Below are 25568 nucleotides of genomic sequence, written 5' to 3'. Positions count from 1 at the left end.
CAAAAACGCCACATATAGGTACCAATTTAACATTTGATTTATAAATTGTTGCTCAAGACTTTATGTTTCATGCTCGAAAGAATAAGGATCGATCGTCTAATTATTGTACTTTTTCAGTTTTTCATGTCATCAAATATTTTCCAACGCTACATTACAATCAATATTATTTATTTTATAGAGTGGTTTTCATTTGAGACAGTTGATGTCGGCCACCCAACTTAAAATTTCCAAACCCATTTTAACCAAGATTGTTTTTAGCGTTCATGTTCTGTTTACTTAAATTACTTTATGTAGTGTCTCTTTTCTAGAACTGAGGTGGAATGTAAATGCGGTGGTGTGTAAGGTGTGTGTTAGAGGTATTACTTCACCTTACAATGCATACCAACAACCGGGGTTGGGGTGACACAGGGGTTGTTCTGTATGTTGGCGGGGGGGTGTTGGGTGGGGGTTGTTGAGGGGTTGTACACAATTCTCCTGAAACCATCCGACCGTATCTCATAAACTCCTAACATTATGTGCACACAGATTATTATGGCCTTGGTAATGTGTACTCTGATGATAATCACATAATGTGTTTGCAGTGTGCTATTGTGTTACTTGAAATGGCTAACTGACAGTATTCATTTTTAAACATTTATCGTCCCTTTAAAGCATTCATAGCTCTCCACCTCAGCTGCTTATAAATGAAACCTTAGTATACACATAATACGTGTTGTTTATTCCACTCAACAGCTAGTGTGCTTTTTTAGTAGCAGCTCTTCATTCATTCTTAGTAGTTTTTTCTTATACAATTATTACGTCTTCTGTATCGATTAGTTAGTGATATGGAACCTTTTTTTAGACATGCAATTTTTTATCTTCTGTGAACTGATAAATTAAAAATAGCACAATTAATTACGGTTTGTATAATAATTTCTAAAATGGTTACGTTACTCCACATATACTCAATAACCTATGAGAGTTGTAAATTTGTATTATATGAAACATTCAGAAGTTTCTACTGACTCATATCCACTATTTATTATTTATTACGCAATAAAAAAGGCTGGACTGCATCAGTGAATACTTTTTCAGTTACAAAAAACGACTGATTCGACAGTTAGTTCAATGGCTTTCACTAGAATGCGCCAACTGCTCTAGTAACTGGACATTTTACCGCAGTTGTTTCAGTGGACAAAGTAAACTTCATGGCTCAAAGTACACATCACAAAATATATATAATTACATTACACATGCCGTAAACGGGAAATCACAAAAAACTGAAGGTTTCCTATTTAAATTGGCTCAGAAATTGCTTTCAAATAATTTTTATGACACAATAACTTGAATATTCACAGACGTTATTGCACTTTTTAATTTAACTCTATAGCCTAATTCGAACTTTAAAATTAATTGTCGTTAATGTTTCACTTGACAAACACATAGTTATTACAACCAAAATGTGCTTGATGAACTTGTTTATATTATCAGCACATTATTTTAATGCAAAATCAGAGTTTCCAGACAGCGGGCGTACAAAATGTAATTAGTTCTCAACATTGCGGGAATTATGAGAACACGGTAAACTACCGTAGTTTGTAACAAATTCAAACCAAACTTAGAGAATGTTTGTTCATAGTTTAGACGAGTTCGTTAGCGAGTCTTAACTAATGAAAAGTTTCAAGATGGAGGTCATTCACATTGGAGCAAAGATGTTTTAAAAACTCAACTAATTTCTCAACATAGACCAAATCCAATTCATTTTTTACGTAATTATAAATAACTTTTACTCATTTTTTTATATTTCTTAAGTTTTCAATAGATTGGTCATTCAAAGTTTGGAAAAGGGAATGGCTATATATCAGTTATTATGCACTGTAGCGCAAAACAATGTTTTAGAATTTTAAGATGATTTACAATAATGTTTGTTCCAAACGTGTTTTTTTAACACTTTCAACACTTTTTCATTATTATCTCTAACCGTTTTTTGAGATATTGATTAGAAAGTCAATTATAAAAAAAATTAAATAATTTGTGTTGTCAAAAACATCTTCTACAACCGGATTGAGCCGGAAGGACTATTATATATTAATTTGCAAAAACTCACTCCCTATATTTTGGCTATTAATTTAAATAGTCTAAAGAGTACACTTATACATTTTTACGTGTATTTTTAGTTCTATTGGACTCATATATAATAATGATAAAATGTAAGCATTTTTAAACCAAATGCCATTAAAAGAAGTTTTCAATACATGGAGCTATTATATTTTCAATATCATTTGCAACCTTCGTAACATTTTATGTCTTACTTCACTATAAAATGTTATTCTTGGTTGTGAAAATACAAGAGTCACAGTTCTGCGAGAAAGTAATGATGACGTTTCGTCACCTGGAGGGGCGAAGAGTACAACATATATGTGACACAAGGCGTATCCCGAGGGGGCTGTACTTTTCTCTAACACACCCGAAACTGTGTGACTTGTCAGTTCTAACTCTGGCCTATCTTCCTTCAAATCAAACATAAAATATGACTCCTTTGACTCAGTTGTCTGTATTATAACTTACCTTGTACTTCAATTTTTTCAACATTTCGTACAAGCCAGTTACATTGAATCATTTTCGTACTTTTATTCCAAATTTTATTTAAACTAGCACTTTATATTAGTTTTATTTTTAATATTTGTAGCTTGTTATATGTAATAACTATAGCCTAGTTAGTTTAAACGATTATTTTAAATCATACATACATATGTTAATTTACTTGTATGTAAAAAATGATTTAGGACAAGTTGAATAGAAATAGAAATATTTAATAATTAAATATTTAATATGACATTTTAATCACAGTTAAAATTTCAGTAATTGATGATTATACGAACCAGAAAGTTCCTAATTGGGGCTGTATCAAGAAGAAAACTTGCTCTCTAATTGTAATAAAAACAGAAACTCTTCAGGATTGTTTAGCAAAGATTGAAGCACTGCAACTTAAAGTAATAGGCTACTGCATTTACCAAACAAATTTAACTAACTCCGCATGTACTTTTAGTGATAATAAAATGTGTATCATATTATAATTATTTTAGAGTATTCTTCTCGAGATAAATTATTACATGGCATTACTAAATTTTTAAGCAAACCACAAATTTTAAAACAATCTTCAAATTGGAAAGGTTAACGGAATTACTGTAAAATTGTAAACCAAAAAGTCTTAATTTTGTTTGTTTCTATTGCATCCTTAAAATAATAAGGAGGCATTTTCTTTCATATTTAAAAATAAAAGCGACAAAAATACGTAAAAAAAGTAAAAAATTTTATTTTTATAAATTGAACTGAAAATGAAAATTAAAATATTTAAGATATACATATATTGACAAAACATATCGAGTACATTTATACAAAATACATTTCGAGTAAATTTTTCCGTACCGTATTAATATGTTATATCAAAATTACAGATGAATTAAAAACAACACCACATATAGGTTACCAATTTAACATTTAGATTTATAAATTGTCGCTCAAGACTGTTTCATGCTCGTAGCAGATCGTCTAATTATTGTACTTTTTCAGTTTTATCATTTCATCATCAATATTTTCCAACGCTACACTACAATCAATATTATTATTTCATAGAGTGGTTCATTTGAGACAGTGTTTCGGCACCCAACTAAAATTTCCAAACCATTTTAAAACACAAATTGTTTTAGTCCATGTTGTTACTTAAATTACTATTATGTGAGTGTCTCTTTTCTAAGAACTGAGATGGAATGTAAATGCTGGTGTGTAGGTGTGTTAGAGGTATTACTTCCACCTTACAAGGCATACCACAACCGTGCACACATTGTTCTGTAAGTGGTGGGGGGTGGGGTTGAGGGGTTGTACACAATTCTCCTGAACCATCCGACCGTATCTCATAACTCCTAACATTATGTGCACAGATTATTATGGCCTTAGTAATGTGTACTCTGATGATAATCACATAATGTGTTTGCAGTGTGCTTTGTGTTACTTGAAATGGCTAACTGACAGTATTCATTTTAAACATTTATCGTCCCTTTAAAGCATTCATAGCTCTCCCTCGCTGCTTATAAATGAAACCTTAGTATACACATAATACGTGTTGTTTATTCCACTCAACAGCTAGTGCTTTTTAGTAGCAGCTCTTCATTCATTCTTAGTAGTTTTTTCTTATACAATTATTACGTCTTCTGTATCGATTGTTAGTGATATGGACCTTTTTTAGACATGCAATTTTTATCTTCTGTGAACTGATAAAATAGCACAATTAATTACGGTTTGTATAATAATTCTAAATGGTTACGTACTCCACATTTACTCAATAACCTATGAGAGTTGTAAATTTGTATTATATGAAACATTCAGGAGTTTCTACTGACTCATATCCACTATTATTATTTATTACGCAATAAAAAGGCTGGACTGCATCAGTGAATACTTTTCAGTTACAAAAACGACTGATTCGACAGTTAGTTCAATGGTTTTCCACTAGAATGCGCCAACTGCTCTAGTAACTGGACATTTTACCGTAGTTGTTTCAGTGGACAAAGTAACTTCATGGCTCCATAGCAGTTGATGTTTACAACTGTCTTCGTAAAAGGTTATTTGTGTGCACATTTTTCGGTGTATTCCAGTTTTATAGTGTTACCTCAGTCTACTACATACAGTTGCGAAGCTTTGGTGTACAAGTTGTCGGACTGCAATTAGCGCAACCTGGCGGTCAGCAAGCACATATCTCCTGTCAACAATCAAACACTGTTAACATTGTGCTCTTTGAGTGTTTTATTAAATTTTAGTGTTATAATTTCATGTGAAAATGACTTTATTACGACGTGTTGTATGCAGTGCAATTAACTGTATAAATAATAGAAAGAAATCATCGGGTTATTTTTCTTTTTAAAATACATAGGTACCGAAAGATGCCGAACTATCTAGGAAATAGGCTGTAAATAGTAGGAAGAAAGGTTTACTTAACAAACACGAATTGTATCTTCTCGACAATGTAATATTTTGTTCATGACATTTGAACTGCCTTAATTTATGAATGGAAATAAAAATAAATAAGTATAGAATGCTATTTCCACACGATTTGATGTTTCCGATAAACCACCTACGATCATTCCTAAAAGAAAATTGCCCGTTAGAACTGAAACTAACCTTGCTGTTAATAGAATTAAAACTATATTGAGAATAAAGAATAAAAATATTAGTAGGGGTACCAGTTGAATTCGACATAATATACCGATGAAAACTTACAGAAATTTATCCCGAACCCGACCATAAACACAATGTTTATTAATAATTAAAATTGCATAGTTTATTTTGTGCGCAATTATATATTGATTCTTATTTGCCATACAAATCCTTTAATTTTTATGGCAAATTAAAATTAAACACAAATTACACACACACACACACACACACACACACACACACACACACACACACACACACACACACACACACACACCATACATGTCATGGTTAATAAAACACATTAATCACTACTTAAATAAATTGAAACGTTGTGATTAGCAACTCGTAAATTGATTGTTCATCGAACTACTTCAAGTATCTATATTTAACCTTATAATTTAGACGTAGTCTAAACCGTTTAGTTATAAACAGGGCACCGAATAATGCAATATAAATAAAAATGAATGTTTGTGTGTTTGTCCTTTATGGAATCGCAAAATATTAGAGAGACCATTATGAAAATTTGTATGTTTACGTATTTTTCCACGGAGAAGGTTTATAAGCTATGCCCATTGATGTAACTCACCACCAAGCGGCGCTGCAAAAGATAAAAGGTTTCAAAGCGCCTGCATACTATAAACTGCAATTACGAGACAGTTATGTATATTACATAGCCAAACACTATTTGAAGGCGCTAAGTTATTATGTATATTTGTCTTTAAGAAACATTTCTGATTGAACTTAAAGTTTGAGTGTTAGACCACTTTATAATAAAGTACATGTACGTGCACAATGGCTATAAACCTAAACATATTTTCTTGATCGTGGCAACAAGGCAAACTCTACATCGGCGTTGTAAATATAATTCAATTAAACCAGAAGATCACATACACGGGCAAAGCTTACGAAAAGCGTGCAAAGCCGCGGGAAACAGCTAGTGCAATATAAATAAAACAATATTATTAGTAACAATTTTTGCCAAATTGTTACAACAAACATTTTCCCCCGTCTAAACGATTGGAGCTTGCTTGCCGCTTGTAGCGCTAGTGTCGCTATGCCTGACAACTAAACTCGCCAATAAGCTGCGCGACTGTACTGTACGTAGAAGACTGGGATGTTACTGTTTATGTAAGGAGTTCAAAAAATGAATCACATGGAAACCCACAGTATCAAACAGATAAGAGATTTGTACTTAACTAATGCGGAGTCACAGTGTGGTTTTGAGAAGTTTGAGAATAAACCAAAAATAAAAAAAACCCATTCCTGTTTCCTTTTTCCTGTCATCTTGTTTCTGTCGTGACGTACGTCATTTATTGTTGACCTTTGGTCAGCTGTTCTCTGTGATTGGTTGGTTAGTGCAGATTCTTTAGTTCTTTAGTTAGTATTGAACATTCTTTAGTTCAGTTTTAATAATTAGTGTTTCGTTTTTATAAGTTCATGTTTAGAGATAGTGTGCACAGAGTTGATACACAACTTGGTTGTTGCAATTCTGACTTACGCTTGTCACAACGCTTTGGTATAATTTGTTTATTTTAACCTAGATTATTGTTATGTTAGATTAGTTATTCACCTGAGGAAGATATCAGATTGCGTATCTCGAAACGTAGTGTTAATTGTATCACTAAACAATACCAAATGTCTGAAAACCCTTGTTTCATTCACATACCCCAGGAGGGTTGTGTAGGCACTGTATTTTTATTTGTATACTTCTGAACTCCCTGTGTGTATAATGTTTCAAGGAACATCTGTGTGCTGATGACTGTCAGTTACATTTCCTCGTGTGCCTACTTTAGGGTGACATTGACTACGTAAACTTTGATCTTGATACTATCAGAAATTTTATGAGCGGGTGTTATATTTGCAAGTGACTTGTTCCTTATGTTGTTTTACTGAACTAGTCAAAACTGAACTTTAGATAGAGGTGAAGAATTGTTCTGAGGTTTCAGATATTTTTAGAGAGGTAATTGTGTTTCCTATAATTTTCTTTGAGGTTGTTCCGGTGTTAAAAATTCTTCACCGTAAATAATAGGAAACATTAGGCTCGTCTTTGTCGCCAGCCTTTTTTGGACGAACATTAGGCCTACTCCAGATTCCAGAAGTCAAGTCTGTGACAGTGTCAGAATACAGACGCTGCACTAAGAGGAATATGAACTGGAGCTAAACTCAACATTCACATTGATTCTACCCTTCCCACCATAGTTATATTACACATATAGTTGAGCTGTTTAGTTTCAAGATTTTACGTAATATGCCGGGTTAAATTACACAGTTTCCGTTTTCATAATTATTTTAATTTAATTAAATAGTTATAATTTGTGACTGGTATTTAGTATTTAAGGTCATTATAGTTGATTTAAGTGTTTTAAAAAGCACTGTTGAGAAACAACGAAATCATTTTCGTTGTGCTATGTCCTATCAGTATATATAATATATATATATATATATATATATATATATGTATATATATATATATAGTTAAATACTATTTACTTCTGGTCTTTAATTTTCCTCCTACGAGATTAAAATCCTTCAAATTAAGGCCCTGCCTCTAGTCTTAATATTCACCTTCATCGAACTCTGTTGTGAATGTTATTTACCCTTATTTTTTATGAACTACAGTTATTGCTTTGCATATTATTTATTGTTGTTACTTCTGCAGATATTTCTATTGTCAATTTTTAGTTCTATTACTTGCTTTTGCATGAATTATTTATGCCTGTTCTAAATCCATGTAATGTAACTTTAGGTTTATTTATTTATTTAAATTTCTACGGTATAAATATTTTGCAATTTTATAACTCTATTATAATACACTAATTTTATAATATACGAGTAACTATTTTGCAACTCAGTACATTTTCATTTATGTGATTTCCTAGTGTTAGTTACTGTTTTCACTCTTGTTTTTGCTGGTATAAATCTGTGGTTATTGCTGATAGTTTTGTTGTTTATTTATATCGTTAATGTTTTTATTGGCTACTATTACTACAATGAAGCCCTTCTTTAAATTTTGTTTTACTTGTTCTTTATATTTTCTATATCCTACTACTAAGTCATCTTGTTCTTTATTTATAACTAGCTGTTTCCCGCACCTTCGTACGCGTTTCCCGTGTATGAGCACTTCTGGTTCAAGAGAATTATATTTATAACGCCGATATAGAGTTTACCTTGTAGCCACGATCAAGAAAATCAGTGAAAAGTGTATGTTTACAGTCATTGTACACTTACATGCACTTTATTATAAAGTGGTCTAATATTTCAAGCTTTAAGGTCAACCAAAAATTTACCATTATAAAGTGGCCTGACAAGGTTTAAGTTCGACCAGAATTTATCATAATAAAGTGGTCTAAAATTCAAGCTTTAAGTTCAACCAGAAATTTATTTTAAAGACAAATATACATCAAAACAGCACCTTCAAATAGTATTTGGTTATTTAATATACGTAACTGTTTCGTAATTGCAGTTTATAATGTGTAGGCGCTTTGATAACTTTTATATTTTGCAGCGCCGCCTGGTGACAAGTTACATCAATGGGCATCAGGATATAAACCTTCTACGTGGAAAAAACATATACATACAAATTGTCATAATGATCGCTCAAATAGTTTCTGAGTCTATAAAAGACACAAAGACAAACATTCATTTATATATTGCAAAATAGTATTACGGTGAAAATAAATAGATAGACATGTGTGACAGCTGACATTTGAGTTGTTACAGCCACTTACACTTGTTTAGTTGCATCGTAGAAAAGTTACGTGTTACTGCCACTCTGGTGTACTGATGTTATCACTATACCACCTGCAGGAGTTGTTTTAGTTGATTTAATTTTAAATGTGATTTCTTTCAATGTACCAGTGTTTCTTTCCATCTCTACTTGTCTGTATTTACGTTTGGTGACGCAATTTCATCAGTTTTATCTGCGATCTGGATTGATTGATGGAGAAGACTTTCTATAGCCATGTCTTGGTGACACAGATATTGTTTAGTAGTAGGGAGACTTGCATTCCTGTACCATTTTTACACAGAGTGCTCTCTGTTTAACATATAAATGGTATACTCTATAGTATACAGTCATGTTCAATTGCTTTTGTATAATTAATTTTTATACTAATATGTTGACTTGTTGAAATCTTTCCTTATCAAATGTATGAATAAATTATTGTGTCATTTTAACAAGTTAACATTTTACACAAGTTATAACCTAATTCTGTCCCTACTTATATGACAAACTATGTAGTTACAGTAAATAAAGTCATTAGGTAACTGTGCATAATATATATACTAATTTCTTGGTTAGTAAATATAATATGTATGATTATATACTTTCTGTGTGTAACTTTCTATACAATACCACGATATGATTGTTGTTTACATTGGTGTGTTTCGTTAAATAATAAACCCTATTTGTACGCTTTGTATTTTAATAACAACTTGATGAATTTTACTATTATTCTGAGAGATTGAAGACAAGTGGTAATTCAATAATTACAGGGTCAACTATGGTTCAACTTAAAGTTAATTGTGATTCGACTTTAAAATGATGTTGAAATTATTTTATATTTTATTAATGGTTAAATTAAACAATTATTTACTAACTGACAAGTTATTTCCACATAACACTACTTGTTAACATCATAATTAATCATTTTTAGTTATCGCCATGTTAAATCTTAGATTTCCCAAAGTTATAATTACCTATATTGTAAAACAGGTTCAACCAATTCTTAAATAGCCTATCTATTTTAACAACAGTTTTCTTTGTATACTGGAATTTAATGTAACTGTTAAGTTGTCAAATCAACCATTTAATTATTATCCTAAGAGCTGGCTGTAGTAAAATGAGCTTGAGGTGTCCCCATAAGAATAATATTAATTTTTAGTCGTAGAATTATGGGAGATTTCTTATTTTAATGATATAATTCTATCAAAATTGTTTAGTTCTTATTTTTGTATAACTGCTTTTGAATACTTAAATGACGAAGTACAACAAAATTTGAAATTTTTTTAAAGACCCATGCTAATATAAAAAATAACAGTTTTCTATATCTTCCTCCTTCCCACATCACTGTATCCAACTACAACCTCGCTGCCAGTGTAATATTACTGATAAAAACATAACTAATATGCATCTAAATGCTTTTTAATTTTTATTGGTTTTTCATTCAAATCTCAAATATTATTGTACTTCAACATTTAAAAAAGTAAGCACTTTACTAGGTAAACTAAAAAGTCTTTGGGTGGATAGTAATACGGTCTTCAAGTTGAGACATCTCCCATGACGCTAAGTACGCAAATAAGGACGCAAATGTGCATAAGGTTTAAAACTGTTTTTATGCGGAAAAACTCAGGGTCATTTCACCACTGGTGGCTAATATCCTACATTCATAATTATTATTAAATCATTTGGCTTTTAACTCTTCATCAAAATAAATTTATAACAAAGCCATTAAATTAGTAATAAAACACAAATGACAAATCAATTATTTTGTTTCAGATACTGAGCACTGTACGTCTACCTCCAGTCCCCTCCACGGTTTCTATAAAACGCCAAAATTTCTTTCATAAGCTTCAAACAGTCATTTACTACAAATGTCAATTACTTAAAACGAAGGTAAGTGATTTGTTGTTCTTATATACTTAAGAAAAATTGAATCAATGTTGTAATCAAAGTATTAATAACTCATTTAAACAAATAAAACTATTTTGTCAGAATTAGTAAAACGTCTACAGAAAATACATCTCTATAAGTAAGAACGTAGTCAGGAAAAAATTTTGGGGAGAGTCAAGACAACTGACATTTCTCCGTAGTGGACAAATAAGGCAACTGCAGTCAAGCACTCATTCCCCATTGTACCTTAAAAAGTTCTTGACCCGTGTCAGTGTAGAGAATGATTAATATAGAATTGTTGAAATAATAATAATAATCGTTTGCTAAAACAGTAATTGAAGAAATTTAAAATTTGGGAGATCCCTTGGATTCCCTTGCTGGCTACATCCTTGTCTACAAGTGATTATTTTGATTCAGAACATACAACTGAAAGCTTCATTTCTAAAATAATGGAATACACAAGAGGATAATACAAACCTACAGCAAGTAGTGCTGCACTTTACAATTGAGTTATATTTAAAAACTCATTAATGTTTTATTCTTTCTTGTATTGAAAGCAAGAACGTAGCCAGAAAAGGGGTCCGGACACCCCCCCACAAATTTTTTATTATTTTATCAATTACTTTTTAGTAAACGATTATTATTATTATTTAAATTATTCAGTATTACTGGTATGTACTGCTGAAAAATCGCTCTGAACAAAGAATCGGGTGAAGAACGTAACGTAAATAATGCAAGTGAGCTTTACTCCACTATTGTAAAAGTACAAACTAAAAATAAAGATGTCCGAAGAAGTTTGCCATTACTAAAGCCAGAACAACCTATAGTGTGTAAAAATAAATTTCAAGCATTAAGCGAGTCGGAAGTAGAGGAGAGTACTTCTGAGATAAAAGGATCACAGGCAACAATGACAGGAATACTGGAAAAATATAACCAGCCAACAAACTCGAGGTCAACAAAAAACCAAGAAGCCCAGATTGCTGTTTGTGGCAGATAGTCATGGGAAGCATATGTCACCACTTCTGGAAGAAGAACTGGGGAGAGTTTCACTGTGGAAGTTGTCACAAATCCAGGAGCAAATTTTAACTATGTTGCTCAAAATTTTGGTGGAGATGACGTCTAATTTTACAGCTGAAGACCATGCAATATTTCTCTGTGGAAGCAATGACTGTGATCGAGTCAAGGATCATGAATTATTGTAAATAGTTTTAAGTTAGATAAAATAGTAAATGTAGCATCTAAAACAAATGTACATATTCTAAGCATTCCATTCCGTTTTGATAGCCTAAAGAAAACTTTGCTATTCACTGTGTAAATGCAAAACTACATAAATGTATGTCAACATCTAATATCAGAGGTTTTATAGATTTATCAACCATTCAGCCTAACTACTATACAAATCATGGCTTTCATTTTTAATAGAAGAGGTAAAGCTTTACTAGCTAAGTTGATAAGACAAAATGTGAACAAATACCATTGCTGTGCTCAGAGTAACACAAACACACAAGGACAATTCAATCACACATAGAATCTCTAATATCCAGAACAACAACTCCATGAGCAATAAAAAACACATGTAGTCACTTGTCAACACAACCTTCATTAATGTCACCACTGTCACCTTTTTTAGCAAATCAATTGCAGAGAGAGCCCAGTAAAATAGAGCAGAGTAAAAATAATATCAAAGGTTCAGTTTTACAAAAAATAACAATATAACAAATACAAATAACATTACCAATTTTCATGACAACATACAGCACCTGCCCTCATCAACTGAAAGTTTATATGATTTTTCTCAAGATAGTAGGCATACTAAGGCAAGGAGCTGTCAATTCATCATCCAAGTTTTTTATTTTTCATCAAAATGTTCAACATTTGTCATCCCACTTAAATATGTTAAATATAAATTTAGAGGAAATACAACCAGATATCTTGGCACTAACTGAACATAAATTGACAGCAGCAGAATTGGTTGGGTTACACATTCTCAGTACAACATTTGCTCGTCTTTTGTGAGATCTCATTCATCTGGAGGTGGAGTGCTAATATTGGCTAAAGAGCATATACATTTCAGATGTATTAAATTTACAGCAGTTGAAGCTCTCTTAGGAGAAAAAGAATTTGAGTGCTGCCTGTCTGAAATAAACTATAGATAAATTTTCTTTTGTATTGGCAGTTTTATATTGATCACCCCAACACTGTCTAGTAGACAAATTTTTAAATTAATTTAGATATATGTGTAATGTACTAAGTCATAAATTCAAAAAATGTGATTTTTGGCTGGAGATATAAACATAAATGTATTAAAAAAAGATATAATTTACACTAAATTTAGTAATTATATTAAAAGTGTATAATATGAAATATTTGGTGGACTTCCCAACTAGAGTTACAGCTGATTCTTCAGACAGCCATAGATAACTTTATTACGAATATAGATTGTACAAAATTAAATATATCAGGTATCATAACTCAAATATCCGATCATGATGGTCAACTTCTAGAATTTTTTAGAATTAAATTGTGTTGATTCAAGTAAAAATGAATATAAAAAAACTATGCAGAAGATTTACTTTGAATAACACTGAAACATTTTTGCGAGATATAGCAAAGGAGAAATGGATAGAAGTTTATCAATCACCGGTAGATATGAAATATCAACTATTCATAGTATTTTTAGTTATATTTTCGAAATACATTTTCCTAAAATTAGTCAAACTGTTAAACATTTCTTAGGACAAAAATGGATTACAGATGATATACAAATTTTAAAAAATGAATTTAGTTGAACTTGAGAAACAATTTAGAATTTCCAAAAACACAAATTTGAAGTTAGTCATAAAAGGAAAGAAAAATGTACTGAAAGAGTGCATGAATAGAAATAAACAAAAATACTTCAATGATAAAAATTCTATACTCTGACAACAAACCAAAAAACAACTTGGAAAATAATTAAATATGAGGTAAATAAACAATCCAATATAAATCATAATAAAAGTATTATTGCAAATGGAAAATTAATATCTAATCTGTTACTGTAGGAAACACTTTTAATGATTTTTTTTGTGACAGCCGTTGACTTGCTAGTATTACCTAACATACCTCAGCTCAACTCTATTTTATACCAATAGTGAGCATCTGACCTGTGCTCGGCCATGTTTCAGATTTCAACCGGTGTCTGAGTATCAGTTAAAAAACAATTGTTTTGTCATTTAAAAACTAAGTTTTCTGTGGGGCACGATGATTATACCAATTGATATTGTGAAAAAATCTGTTAACTTTATTATAAAACCTCTTGTCCATGTAATCAATTCTTCTTTAATTTCAGGAATATTTCCTGATATTTTAAAAGTTGCCAAAGTGATTCCTCTCTTTAAAAAAGGTAATTGTGACTGATCCAGCATGCTATAGGCCAGTGTCACTGCTCCCAATTTTTTCTAAAATATTCGAAAAAAAAGTGGTTTATGATCAGCTTTTAAAACCACTAGAGTCTAATGAACTGTTGGACAAACAACAACATGGCTTTCGTCGTGGAAAATCAACAATAACGGCCGGTATAGAATTTATCCAGTCCATTATTGACTCAGTTGATAAAAGAGAAAAAAGTAATTGGGATATTTTTAGATCTTACCAGAGCATTTGATAGTGTCAGTCATGTAAAGTTAATAAGGAAATTAAACAGCTTCGGTATATATGGAAAGGAGCAAACGTGTGGTTTGATTCCTATTTAACAAATAGAAAACAATATGTAGAAATAGAAGAAACCATTTTTCACAATAAAAATCATTATGTGAGGGGCTCATAGATCACAGCTGCAGACACTACGGCATGGTGTGCCCCAGGGGTCTATCCTGGGTCCTCTATTGTTTTTATGTTATATAGGAGGTTTGCCAGGGGTGATGGAGGGGTTGGATGGTGGCGTGTGTCTGTATGCTGATGATTCAAATGTTTTGTTTTCTGGTCAGAAGCTTGAGAATATTGAAAATTTCATCATATATTGGTTCTAACTAGGATTAAGGATTTTTTTTGACAAAAATAATCTTTTATTAAATTCAGATAAATCTAATTATATTTCTTTTTCTACAAAGCAATCCAGATCAAATTTAAACTGTGACATTTTTCTAGACAATGACAGACTTAAACAAGTAGACCACACAAAGTTTTTAGGACTTATAATAGATAAAAATTTAGCTTGGGATAAACATGTAGATCATGTTACTAAGAAGATGTCTACTGGTCTATATGTGCATTGCGACAAATGGCAAAAATTAGTAATTTTACATACACTTAAATTATTATATTTCTCTTTGATCATTCACATTTAGCTTACGGAATAAGCATTTATGGAGCAACAACAATAAGTAATTTAGATAGGCTTTTGGTCCTACAAAAAAAATCTTTGAGAATAATGAATAAAATTTAAGATATACAGATTCTGTTAAACATATTTTTTCTGAACTTGGAATTCTGACAGTATATGGTTTATACATATTTGAATCAATAATTTATGTAAAACAATTTTTGATCCGATACTACAAACCAATAAACATACATATAATACCCGTTTTAATAGACATGTCGATCAACACAATCTTGAATTTTACAAAAAGAAAAACATATTACAGAGGTGTTAGATATCTACATAATTTACCAACAAAATTTATAATGGAAACAAATCTGTTAAAATTTAAAAAAGAAGTCAAAGATTATTTAAACTAATTTGTCTCTATATTCTTTTGAGGAATATTTCAATACAAAAACCAATTAATTCATTTAAAGAAGAATTGAAGATAAATTGTTGAGATGTTGCGATTGTATTTTTTTTTTACTTATATTTAAAATTAATATTAGTATTTAGTTTCATTGTAGTGACGCTATTCTTTGTACCTTGTACATATTACAGAATAAAGTAGTTTGACTATGACTATGACTATAACTTTTAAAGGAACCAAATGGGGCCTTACTCTCTGTCCACTATGAAAAAATATCAGTTATGTGGACCCTCAAAATCTTTTTCTGGCTATGTTCTTCATTGAAAGGATTCTGGATTAATAAATCTGTATTAATATGGTTATGTGAAATATAAGATTTGTTTGGTGGCAAGTTATAGAATTCTCAGGAAGGTGGCAAAATTTCTCTTGTGTCTGTTAGTGAGCTTCATTTGTACGTCATTAGGCAAAATAAAATTCTATTATAGTGCATGTCTTTCCACATGATGTTCTCAATCTATCCTTAAAATAGTGACATTAAGTGACAGAAATTATGTGTTTTGCATGTCCAATTTTAAAACAAGTTCAAATGCCAGAATGTCGCATAGATTTAATAGTAAATTTCTTGTTGAATTTATCTTGTACAAGTTTTTAAGAAAGAATCTGAATACTACAGAAAGAATACTATTTGCAATATTGTTCTCTGTAATTGAAAAGAAGGTACTTAAGAATGTTATACTCAAATACATTACGATGATATTATAATGGAAATAATGTAATTATTTATTTAAACTTAATTTTTGGAAGGATTGTATTGTTTATGGTTGTTAATTTCCATATAAGTATACCACCAATCATATGAATTTTTGTTAAACATCCAAATATTTACTTTAAGAATGTTACTGAACCCAAATTGTCTTTCCAGATTTTCCTCCGGGGATCTATCCTCGGAGTTGGAAGATGGGCCTGATGGACCCGAACCCACTGGACCTACACCCCCTCCACAGGCGCAGCCCCCCACCCAGGCCCCGCCAGGGTCGGTGTCCACCGGGGGGCCCCCCAACTCAGGAGACCTCTCTTTGAACCTTTCCAAGCAGAGCTCCCGCACTACCAGTGCACCCTCCAGCCCTGCCAAGACTAGAGAGTCTCTACTGCAGAGAGTGCAGAGTCTCACCGGTGTCGCCAGAGACCAGGGTGCCTCACTTATTGGTAATGTAGGTTAGTCTCTTTTACAAATAAATAGACAATTGGAGGGTAAAGTAAGGTAAACATAATTTTTTTCAAACTCTATACACATAACACATTAAGATTAGTACAACTGATGTTAATTTGGTTTATGAACTGTTGGTTAACAGGCAAGCAAGGACTAGGACAGTGGTGTTGCCCACAGTACACCTTGATATTACTGTTCCTTTCCTTACTTCGACCACTCATCACATTCTCTCTCTATTCCTCCCCCTCTTTCATTCACAGATTGAAAGAAGAGACAAGTGTGAAATAGAGAGTAACAACTTGGTTGTAGTGTACAAACACAACAGCCGTTTACGTCCAGGCATTTGGAATTGTAAGATTGGCAAGACAGTTAACTCAGTAACAAATTTTGCCTCCACCTTCATACATTGACTAGTTGGATTTCTCATTTAATACACAAAGAATTCTATCAATGTATCAGTACATCGCACTCATTAATCAGGATTTATCAAAGGACATTCCTGCCAAGACAAGCAAAACAGTCAGCCAGGCAGTGGTAAAACTGTTAAACCAATAATTATCCTGTTAGTTGGTAGCAAGGCTTGCTCTCTGAGGTCTTGACTGGGTATATCCTCCCAGCCAGAATGTGGCGATGAGCCTCACGCACTTCAAAAGTTTGGCCTGAAAAATTAAAAAGAATCAAGGAAATAAGGGGGGATTAATCAGTCTGGATAGTTAAAATATTGTACTCCGTTTTAACTACTACTTATTATCCTAATTTGAAGCATTAAGAGAGGTTAATTTACCTGGTCTTTTAAGAAATAGCAACTTTAGTTCATTAATATAATCATTTTCTAACCAAATCAAAAACCATTCGAAAGGACGGGGAAGACTGAGATATCCTGCCTAGGACATTGCGGTTTTAGGCTGAAGTAGAAGCATGATAATAACACGACCACAGTCTATACTTACTTATATTATAATATGGAATTGCAATAAAAATATGTTCTTAAATAAATGTTATGTTGTTATAATATGATTAAATCTTGAAATTATAGTGTTATCATTTATATCACCAGATAATTATAAAGTAATGTCATTGTCATTTAATCAATAATCTTACTTCACATTTTAGGTGTTTCAGGGGTAAGCCTTTTGACCTTTTATACTAACCATTTGTTTTCCTTTTTATAACTTTGTTTTTTTTTATCATTTAGCCGTAGAGTAATAAGTTGATATATCATTATTCTAGTTATCTTACATCAGAAATGTATTACTTAGAAATCATTTTCAATCCCTTACAATCAACTGCATTTAATAAATTAATATATGCAATTAGTGTACATTTACCAGGAAATAAACAAGATTCTGTGTAAAGAATAATTTTTACAAATATTACTTCAAATTGGTTAACTTTCCTAGGATTTTAAAGTTGCCCTGTGTGCCACTGACCATAGGAACACCCCTGCATGGTCTCGCCAATATAGTTTTCTTCTTCTAAGCTATTATTGAACTACTTACTATATGTGGACAGTATTTCTAAACTCAGTTAATATCAGTAACAAAAATGTACCTGTTATAATTTTACTGTCATCAGGAGCTGCTGTGACAGGAGCAACTGGTAGACCTGTTTTCAACAAAGATCGCTGTTTCACTCTCTTAGTCATCGATGATCAAAATACTGACTGGTAAAAATATTTTAACTGTTCTCTTTGGTGTTATTACTTTGTAAAATTAAAACTTGGTTTCATACTCATAATATAAGCCAAAATGGAATATTAAATGCTCTTAATTTTTAAATGATCTGTGATAATTGTAAAGGTCGAAGTATTTCCGAGGACGTCGGCTCCATGGAGACTTTGACATCCGAGTGGAGCAGGCAGAGTTCAAGGAGTTGTCAGTTACAGCGAGTAGTGAGACAGGGACAACTGTCAGCATGGGAGTCTACCGCAATGGCACCAAGGTCGTTAGGTGAGTCATTAACAAACTTGCACAATATATAAACTGAGAGTGCACAAAAAATGGGAGGAGTTTGAACCAGAGTTAGAGATAACACAAGTTGGATTCTTGTCTGTGACCTTAGCACTTTTTATCAGTACCTTCGATCTTGTACTGTATGGATTCTCTCCGTTATTCTGTTTTATATGATTTTTGCGTAGGCCAGTGGCCAATGAAGGTAGCAGTGTAAGAGAGATTGGCCTCTTCTTTTAAAAGAAAAAAACCTGACAAAATACTTGCCATGAAACTGGGTTGTTTTTAAATGCAGAGTTTACTTTATTAAGAGCTTAAAGACTTTATTACATAGTCTTTAAGAATACAAATTAATCATTTAAATTAGGATAATCAAGTATGAACATCATATTTGTGAGTTTAGTTTATTGTGCATGAAAGAAAAATTTTGTTTCCAATTGTTTGCCAAATTTAATGTAACACATTCCTATGGCTTTATACTGAGCGAAGTCACTAGCGTCAATTTTAATTTGCGCCGTAAGGCATCTGTAACAGTCAACATGTTACAAATAAACAAATGAAATTTTTTTATTACTTTCACACTTTCTCAAACCAACACCACATTATGCTCCGTTTTTACTATCAATAGTTCTGAAACAAGGTTTTGTCTTTTTAAGAAACAAAAGTGTTTCCTCAAAAACTATGTTTTATTCATAAAATAATCAAAGAATCAAAACGTTTATTCATTCAAAACATAATTTACAGGTTATGTCATAAAAACAATGCTAAAACACACCTCTATGTTTAATCTTAGCATTATAGGGGGTCTTCTTTTAAAGATTTAGTTATTACGCATCAAAACACTTAGTTTTTTTTTTTTTTTTGTAAAATGTATACTTCCTCAATTTTGAAGTTCAAAAAATTTCAGCATTTTATAATGAATAACCTATAAAAATATTTAAAATCTAAGAAGTGTATGCATGTGTATTAATTATATCTCTTAAATAAGATATTCACATAGTTTTACGACTAATAATAAGGCCGTAAAAGTGTGCAACTTTTAACATTGTTCTTATAGGGTTACAGTCAAGATGTCTACCAGTACAGCCGGCTCTTAACATTATTGACAGTTCCGGCACCTACTGCAGCTGGTGGCTCTTAATTAAAGTTTTATCCACAGACACTGAGCTACATACAATTAGACACTACTTCTAAGGGGTCAAATCATTATTGTTTTCAAAAACTACTTTTAAATTTAAGTATTTTGTAACTTCATCACTTAGACATTACATACTAACATTCTAAAGAATTATTTTCTTCTGTCCTCAGATCATTTAAACCAGATTTTGTTTTAATCCGTCAAAATCTAAGAGATGCTGGAGAAGACAATAAAAATCTACTTTTGGGGTTCAAATTTGGAGGAGTTCCCAGTATAAACTCACTTCATGCTGTCTACAACTTTCAGGTATCTGCACTAGAACACCTTTATTTGTATGTAATTAATTGTGTACATAGTGAAAAAATGCATGCACATCAGAAAGTAATTGAGTACTTATACCACATGTGTAATATATTACATTCTAAATGCTTACATCATATCACATATTGTCACTCACTTATACTCTGAGATCTGGCTGGAATTAAATGACCTTGAGTTTTTAACCTTCAAGCAGTGTTTAACCTCAAACACATTTAAACCCTTATTTCTGTTGTTGTAGTGTTATGGGAGATATATTACAGATACAATCAATAATACTGCTTTTTACTTTTTTTGTAAACTGTTACTATTTGAAATTTAAATGATAAACAACTAAAAACGTAAAAATATTTCGGAATACCCCATAAAAATATTGAAAGATCTAAAAAGTGTTTGCCTATGTATTGATCATATTTTTAAATTACACATTTCCCATAACTCTAAGGCAAGAAAAATAAGAAAGTAAACGTTTTTGAAGTTTAGAAATTTTTTATGGAGGTAAAATCAAGGTGATAAACTATATTTGACTTGTAATGTCATTTACTAACCTCAGTCAATTTAACAAGGTAAAAATGCTACTCCCCTGATCCTCTTTATTGTAGGACTGCTGCATCTGGATATTTCATTGGAAGTTTTTTTTACCAACACATCATTTGAATGAATGGGAAAATACTGGTCAGTAGAGAAAACTCATTGTTCTTAAAATACAACAATGCATTTTTGTAATATTACTGACTTCTTATGGCCAGTTGCTACAGAAAAATCAAATTGCCAAGATTCATTACAACAACAACCAGATTTTTGCTAGTTACACCTTTAGTGTTATTAGTAGGAGGTAAACAATGTGAATTCCTTTCATTTGCGTAAATTTCTATGCATTTTTAAGTACAACTAAAGTATTGCATTCCAAAACTGATAATTTGGTTATATATTGTACTTTTCTCGTAACACAAAAATGTATACATATTTTTATTTGAAAGGATTATTGTGTGTATTTTATAACTGAAATTCTGCATTTTATTTTATAGATTTTCCATAACATAGTCAACCAAGATTAAGCATTTGTAAAATTTCTTAAGTATTTGTAAGTTCTGCATCTTAAGCAAATTTGAGTTCAATGTATAGTATTCGTAAGTACTATTACTCTAGCATAGGTCTTCGATATTTCTGTAGGCAAATGTTTTTTAATAGATGACTTTTAATGGTTAATAAAATATAGCCATGCATATATAACATGCTTTTTTGTTGCTAATACCACTTTTGTAGTTTTTTTTTAAAGTTTATTGAAAAGAATAACAGTGTTACAGGCATTTTCCAAATATTCAAATCATTGCAACACAATGTTTTAGGATTGATGTCTGCTATTTAAGGTTTTAAACTCTAAAATGTGAGGTAAAACCAAACAAAGTCAATACCAGATCAAGCAATCAAACATAATCACTACACCACAAAATAACAAAAATTAAATAACAACAGATTTAATGCTTGTTGTCTAATTGTTTTTATATACACAATTTGGTAATGAAAATTATAGCCGAATGTTAAAAATAAAGTTAAAGAACCAGTTACTTCTTCCCTTCAACAAAGTGTGCATCATACTCACAATTTTTCTGTTGTAATATTGATTTGGTGTATAATAAATATATGCTTCTTAATTTGTTAATCTTCATTCATACTAATAATTATTATTTAGCATCAAAAACAGAACAAATAAGAGTCCTGAAGAGGTTATATTTCAGTTATTTATAACATTGTAACAGTGGTAAATGACTTCATCGTATGCTAATGTAGAGTTCAGCTCCATTTCACCTTCCGTTTAGTGGAGCACCTGAAATGATTGTATCATCATCTCTTCATCCAGATTGCACTTTATTTTGTTGTCTATGTGTCTCTGATGTAACGATGCAAAGAGTTTGTTTTTACCTTCTTTATCAACGACTTCTGTTGGACTTCAGACTGACGTGGACTCCTGATTCCAGAATTCAAGTCTGTGACAGAGTCAGATTTCATACAATTCACTACATCGGAAGGTGAAATGGAGATGAACTCAATATTTGTATTGAATCAACCCTTCCCACCTTAGCAACCCTATCCTGTGTTATCCCTTGAAATTTCATTAGCGAAACAACCAATTAGCAATAATTAATCATGAACATCTAGTCTTAGTAGATTCCTGCAAGTTTGGGAGATCTGTGCATTTGAGTTATACAGTTTTACTCTGGATTTTTACTCCCACAACAATTTCAAATGTAACATAACTTCATTTTTAAAGATTTTTTAAAACTGTTTAACCATTTTGATCTCAACGTTTGTATTTATGGACATCCATTATATCTGCATAAAACCCGAATGTCTGTAGTTAATGACATTTAAATTAATTGATTTAAAGTATAAAACATAAAGAAACCTCATTTGCACTACACCTAAATGATCATAAAGAATTGATCTTTCTATTAAAATTGTGAACTAAACTTTATACAATATTTTATAAATGGTATAGAACATATAATCTGTGGCTTTATAACTTGCTTGTTGAAAAAGCATTCTGCTGTTTGATTTTATTACTTATTTATTTTTAGTATTCTATTTTATGTGTTTATATTTCTATTATAATAATGTTAAACTTGAAAATTGCCTGAAAAATAATAAAAAAATTATTGTTTTACAAAGGTCTCCAAAACAGACAAAATAGTACTAGGATTTTTAGTACATACATTAAAGTAAATAATTTGTATTTTTGGGTGATATTTTCAAGAATCAAGAATCAAGATCTTTATTGACCATTAAGTAATACAAAATTACAATAGGCTTCGTCAGTTCCTATATTCCTATATTTTGTTCCTATATTTTGAAAACTAGGCCAGGATTAAAAACGTGAGCCATAAATCTATGTTTTTGTTGCATTCTATCACCAGCAGTCAGTTTTCTGACAATAATCGACTTCAGAAAAGAAATAATCGTAGATTTCTTATCACATTGCAGTTATCATGAGGTCTCTTCTTTCAGGACAAACCTTGGGTGTTCGCTCACTTGCTTCAAATTCAAAGACGCCTTGGAAAAGAAAATTTTCCCTTGATTGATCAAACCTACTACCCCAACTTTAGGGAAATGGTGAGTATCCCAATGAGTTTTACTCTAGTGTATAACTTTACTATAGAATTTACGATAAATATGTAAGATTATTACAATTTATTCAGTGCTGTCATAAACTTTAAGTTAGTATGAAATATGAAGCACATAAGCAACATGTGAAAATAAATTTATATAAAAAATCATTATCATGACATATTCAATGAGATTAATTAACTAGAACTAAAACAAATTTTGTATTTTCCAAACAGACTTTCTGTAGCAATACTTTAAAATCATTAACACATCTTTGAAAGGTCTTCATGAGTCAGATGAAGCATAAAAGTCTGTATCAGTTACAACAGCTTAAGGGATGTAAAGAACTGGATTGTTGGCAGGCATGGAATATACTTAGAATAAGCTGTCAACTCCCACTTCTCTTCACTGTACTCTATCTAACTAACTATCTGCTGACCTAAATAAGTTAGTTTATCACCTCGTTGTTATTATGCTGCCAGGAAGATCATGGCTTTGATTATAGTTCCATCCAACTTGGAGTTAATGAGTGCACATCTCTCATAAGGCAATTTTGAAAAGTCCTTCTGATTCTGAAATAAATTTATTCAAACAATGTGTTTCACTTTGGACTCCAGCAACTCTGTAAACCACTTTTTGTAAAGTCCAGTATTCTTACAGTAATTCATTTTTACATATGTCATATTTTAGCCGGTTTACAGCTGTCTCTGTTTTCCAGTTAAGTGCACCTCGATTCCCAGTAGTGTTCAAGATCGGCCACGCCCACAGCGGACTCGGCAAAGTAAAAGTGGAGAACAACGCAGACTTCCAGGACATGGCATCGGTGGTGGCGGTGGCGAACACATACTGCACCACAGAGCCTTACGTAGACAGCAAGTATGACATCCATGTGCAGAAAATTGGGGACAACTACAAATCTTTTATGTAAGTAATAAAAATTCCTGCCATGGAAATCAAATAACTTGCAGATCAATGTCAAGGCTGAAGAGTATATTTCAGTTCTTAATGACAAAGCCATTTTAAATCACTCCCTCAGTTATGTCACAATAAGTTTTAAATAATAAATACAAGTATTTTCTTTGTTTGAAGTTTGTTTATAACGATTGAAGGATTGCTCCAGGATTTTTCCAGACATTTTCCATTGTTCAGTGATACAATACAATCAGTAACACTATGTTTCAAGATCTGCAATCTGATTTCCTCTTCAGGTACATGACTAAACTAATGCATCACTACACTACAACCTATATTAAAGTAAACAAAAACATACCAGAACGTTTTTTTCTGATTGTAGTCATGTATTAGTATAGTCATTTACCTAAAGAAGATTTTGAGATCAGATTACAGATTTCAAAATGTAAAATTATTTTAATGTGCATATATATTGGTAAATCTATCAAACACTTACTCAATTTGTAATCTTAATAGAGATGTAAACTAAGCTTCATTATTTAAACTTACCAGATTTGCAGCATTCACCGAGAGGAGACTTAACTAACAGTATTTCATCAGCTGATCCCTTTTTAACAACTAGAGATCAACCTTTGATCCAATATAGAATTATTTTACCCAGTCATACTGTATAATTAATTGGTACGCTAATACATTCTTTTAACTTCCTCTCAATTTAAAATTGGAATTAACAAATGTAAAAAAACAAAAAAAATAATCCTTTTTTAGATAAATTCCTTTTAAAATTGTAATAACGAAACTGAATTCTTTATCTCAACTTTTATAGCACTTTTTAACCCTTAGAAGATACGTAATTATACCTAAAATAGCCTATTTACTTGTTGTCAAATAATCAGTTAGAAAATATGTTTGTAAATGCATTGTTGCAATGTTATCATATATTTCTTAAAACCTTTTGAGGTAACGAAATACTTATAAGAACAGATGGTTTTTTTTTTAATGTGATTTTCTAAAACACTTTTATAATTTGTTATATGATACTCCACCAGTTGCTGAAATATAGCCTACTGTTTGTTTCTATTGAGTCCAAAAGCTGAGTGCCAATTTGCATTTTATAATAAGCACACTATCTGGTTTTTCAATTGAACAATTTTTTTTAAGAAAGAACTCTAGTCTGCACTGGCTGTTTTATCGACCTTGTTAATAACTCATAAGAGTTTATGTGACAAAAAAAGATTATTCTATGCGCCATACTAGTTTTGGTGGAGGTCGAAATAGTACAGTATCAAAAGGGTTAAAAGTATGAACCGATATGTTTTTTCTCAGATTATACTTTTCCTAGTTTGATACAATGAAACCGACTGTCAGGCAACTAGATAGATAAATTAAAAATCACCAATTTAAGAGGCCATATTTT

The 25568-nt window shown here is 31.4% G+C and overlaps 1 protein-coding gene across 1 annotated transcript in view; it reads left to right on the top strand.

Annotated features, from left to right (window-relative positions):
* Nucleotides 1–10757: 10757 nt before the first annotated feature.
* The window catches only part of LOC124357844 (synapsin), a gene marked incomplete at its 5' end in the record, with an annotated part of 29710 nt that continues 14899 nt past the window's right edge, over nt 10758–25568 (top strand). The window contains 7 exons of the mRNA XM_046809920.1: nt 10758–10810; nt 16442–16725; nt 18305–18395; nt 18529–18678; nt 19987–20122; nt 23141–23245; nt 23958–24163. Coding sequence (XP_046665876.1) covers nt 10758–10810; nt 16442–16725; nt 18305–18395; nt 18529–18678; nt 19987–20122; nt 23141–23245; nt 23958–24163 — 1025 coding nt within the window. The remainder of the gene's footprint in view (nt 10811–16441; nt 16726–18304; nt 18396–18528; nt 18679–19986; nt 20123–23140; nt 23246–23957; nt 24164–25568) is intronic.

This window comes from Homalodisca vitripennis, chromosome 1, assembly GCF_021130785.1.
Source record: "Homalodisca vitripennis isolate AUS2020 chromosome 1, UT_GWSS_2.1, whole genome shotgun sequence".
In the NCBI taxonomy this organism is placed as follows: Eukaryota; Metazoa; Arthropoda; class Insecta; order Hemiptera; family Cicadellidae; genus Homalodisca; species Homalodisca vitripennis.
This window is presented reverse-complemented; position numbering and strand designations above follow the sequence as displayed.